The 3,343-nt window shown below is 35.1% G+C and overlaps 1 protein-coding gene across 1 annotated transcript; it reads right to left on the reverse strand.

The window, feature by feature from the left end:
* Positions 1-293: 293 nt before the first annotated feature.
* On the reverse strand, positions 294-2,405 carry LOC127135585 (putative pectinesterase/pectinesterase inhibitor 24). Its single transcript, XM_051062246.1, has 3 exons — positions 1,853-2,405; positions 1,260-1,766; positions 294-970 (listed from the first exon to the last, which is right to left on the reverse strand). The coding sequence occupies exons 1-3, from the start codon at positions 2,403-2,405 to the stop codon at positions 294-296; spliced, it is 1,737 nt and encodes a 578-aa protein (XP_050918203.1).
* Between the last annotated feature and the right edge of the window lie 938 nt (positions 2,406-3,343).

Genomic DNA, 3,343 nt, shown 5'->3' on the forward strand with positions numbered 1-3,343 from the left:
CAATTTCACCCGTCTTTATTCGGTTATTATTATTAAAATTTAACTTTCGCGTTGCTACAATTACAATTCACATCGCAACCATAGCAATTTAAAAGAATTACATATTGTTTGAATGCAAACATAAATGACTTTATATCGGTTCAAAAAGTTTCAAGAAAAAGAAGCCTCAAATTGAATTAATTAATATATAGTATCAAACCAAGAACAAAAAGTAACAAAATTATAGAAAATGAGAAAATAACAACATTCCTGACAAATTTGGGTTATTTGGTGAATGAAACTATGCACCTTTGTTACAGAGAGGATTTAAATGTTGCACCAGAAGCAGGAATCCATTTATCTCCATTAAGAAAAGACTTAACAGTAAACTTTTTTGCTTGTTTACTTGTAATATTCTTCAAACCTTTCCACTTGACTCTATCTTTCGTTGAAGCACCAGCTCCAACATTCTGGAACTCAGCATAGAATATAGTATCTGGTGCAGAATCTCCAACCCAAGGTAACCATCCATTTGGACTAATAAAACTTCCAAAGTTGGATTGCATAAACACTGTTGTCGAGTAATTCTTCCAAGGTCTACCTAAATATGTTTTAACAGAACTCAAGTTTCCGAAAGGCAAAACATTGCAATTTTGAATCGATAGTCCTGTGTTCATGTTAGGATCAGTTTTTCCCTGTGCTGTTATTGTGTTCTGTTGTCCTTGCATTGGTTGTTTCGGTAAAATGTTGCAGTTTTGTAATACAGTAGCTGAATTTCCGAATATGAAGTCGACTGTTCCGTAGATATTGCATTCTCGATAGAATTGACGGTTCGAGTGAACGTAGAGTGAATCTTGATATGCATCAATGGAACATTTGTAGAAAACTGCTTGATCCGCGCTTGTCATTAGCGCTACTGCTTGGTGTTTTTCTGGACCTGCTGTGTTCTTGAAACCAATGTCCCTAGCAATGAAATTCTTCCCAAACACAGCTGAACATTGCACCAAACAAAAGAAACAATAAATTTTGTTAGCTAGTTTTACAAATCATGTTTAAAAGAATTATGTAAAAGACTTTTTTATTTTATTTTAAAAAAGGTTGATTTATAAATAAATAACCACTCGCCAAAGATTACACGCGAGATTGAATGATAGACCAGCAGTTTATAGTCATTTAACTCAACTAACACATATCAGTTGATCATGCAAAAGAAAATGAATCACCTCTCTTATGCAAAAGAGAATGACTTAATTTCAACTTAAAAGATAAGTTTAACATACCGAATGTTGCTGATGAAAATGTTGGTGTGCCATCCACAAAATTAAAGTTAGCAGAAACAGTTGTAACATTCATTCCATCACCAATAATCATGACATTCCATTTAGTTTTCTCCACTCTAACATTTTCATAATAAGTCCCTTTCTTCACATAGATCACAGTCCTTTTGTCACTTTTATCAGGTACATTTTTCAATGCAGCTGAAATAGTTCTGTATTTTCCGGTCCCGTCTCTCGCGACAACAATGTCGGCTTTCTTCTTCAAATCATTGTCTGTTTGAAGTAGCTTTCTGCCTTTGGAATGAAGCCAGTTTGGTTGTTGATCCTTGTTAGAAAAACTCAGTAAGCGCCGCCGAAAGTTTACGGATGTTGCAGCCTTGTTAAGCCATGTGATGATGGCAAGACTGTTGCTTGTGAGTTCTGTGGAGTCTTTGAGATTGGTTGTTATACTTGACTTTAATGCTTCTTCTGCCTCTTCTAAACCATCCATGCACGTTTGTTGGTAAGTACCTGTTTCAGCACATGAGTAAAGTAAACAATGAGTTTCCAGAATATGTATTTAATGGTACAAGTATATAAATGGTTATAAAATTTACCCGAAGCACTCAACCAAGTTTCAAGATCCTCCAAAACATCAAGCAAAGAAGACTTTCCACCATAAACCAAAGAGCTATTCAAATGATCAACAGCAAGTTCCAAAAGATTCTTACAGTTAACCAAAGCTTCCTTTGTTCTATTATCCAAATTCAAGTTCATCTCATCAAAAGCTCCATGCTCGGAGAAATACTCAACACCACTCGAAGCCGCGGTTAATGCCACTTGTATTGACAGCTTGAACAACTCTTCAGGTCGAAGTTGCTGACCCAAATGAACAAGCGGACTAAGACTTCTTTCACATGAATCCTTGTACAATGTAACATCACAAATAGCCTTCACAGAACTTGAAAGAGATTGGTCATTGTTATCGTTGTTGTCATTGTTACGAGCATTATTATGAGCAAGGGTTCCGAAAACCGCTGCAAAAACAATACCAACCAGGACAATTGTGGACAAGCTTATGATGGTTATTCGCTTTCGCGATCTCCTTTGAACTTCGAACATGACTTGGTCGGATTCGTCGACTTTACCATAGGCTTTAAAGGAAGACATGGTTAAGGATGCTTGTGATTATGAGAATTTGTGTTTGTGAAAAGGTTTTGGTGGTAATCAATGATGTTTTTTTTTTAACACTAACATGTTTGTAATCCAAAGTATTTATATATGTGTTTGTTTGAAGAGTTGAAGTTTGGTAGAGAGTGTAACGCGGTTTTACGTGCGAGGCACTAAGCCCTTTGGAGTGGCTAACATGTTACACGAATTTGTGCCGTTTTCATATAAAGTAGATAAATAAATTCAAATGTTATTTAAATTTTGAACAAGTAATGATATTCGGATATTTATTTTTAATTGCTTAGGTGTATTTCAATTGTTCTTACTAATGTGTATATAGGGCAGTGAGGGTCTGCAACTGGTTCAATTATTTCTGTAGCACTTTTTATTTTATTTTAATGGAAAATAAATAAGAATATAATATATATTAAGGCGGTTAAAGGGCTAACAAATACAAAAGGAGAACCGAGGTAGATACAAGTATCGGACCATGGATGCAGACAAACAAAGATAACACAATGATTAACGTACAAACAAAATAAAACACTTGAACGAAAAAGACGAAAACCCAAATAAAAACACCCTAAGCGAGGTAAGCTAGATCTTAGTGGAAAGAAATGGTGAAGAAACTATCAAGAATCTTAAGAAACTATCAATAATACTTCAGTGCAAGGTCAAAGACACTCAATCCGTTATTGGTTTATATACATAAAAGATTCTTAAGTCAGACAAAGAAAGCACACGAGTTTCCTACTGACCTATCAAGATACAATTTCTAAGCTGGGAAAATGGTCATATCTTCCTTATCCATCGTGATAGTCACAAGATCCTGGAAAAACAATGTCATTATTTGATTTCCATAACGACCACACTATCGAATATCATATCATAGAGAAACCACACCTCATCTTAGACTTGCCTTCCCACGGTCAAAACAC

The sequence above is a fragment of the Lathyrus oleraceus genome, chromosome 4 (genome assembly GCF_024323335.1).
Source record: "Lathyrus oleraceus cultivar Zhongwan6 chromosome 4, CAAS_Psat_ZW6_1.0, whole genome shotgun sequence".
Lineage (NCBI taxonomy): Eukaryota > Viridiplantae > Streptophyta > Magnoliopsida > Fabales > Fabaceae > Lathyrus > Lathyrus oleraceus.

Excerpts from the sequence above, each read along its gene's own strand:
- LOC127135585 (XM_051062246.1), bottom strand. The coding sequence starts at position 2,405 with ATGTCTTCCTTTAAAGCCTATGGTAAAGTCGACGAATCCGACCAAGTC. Across the intron at positions 1,767-1,852 it reads AACTTGGTTGAGTGCTTCGG|GTACTTACCAACAAACGTGC; the intron begins GTAAATTTTATA and ends GTGCTGAAACAG. Across the intron at positions 971-1,259 it reads ATTTTCATCAGCAACATTCG|CTGTGTTTGGGAAGAATTTC; the intron begins GTATGTTAAACT and ends TGCAATGTTCAG.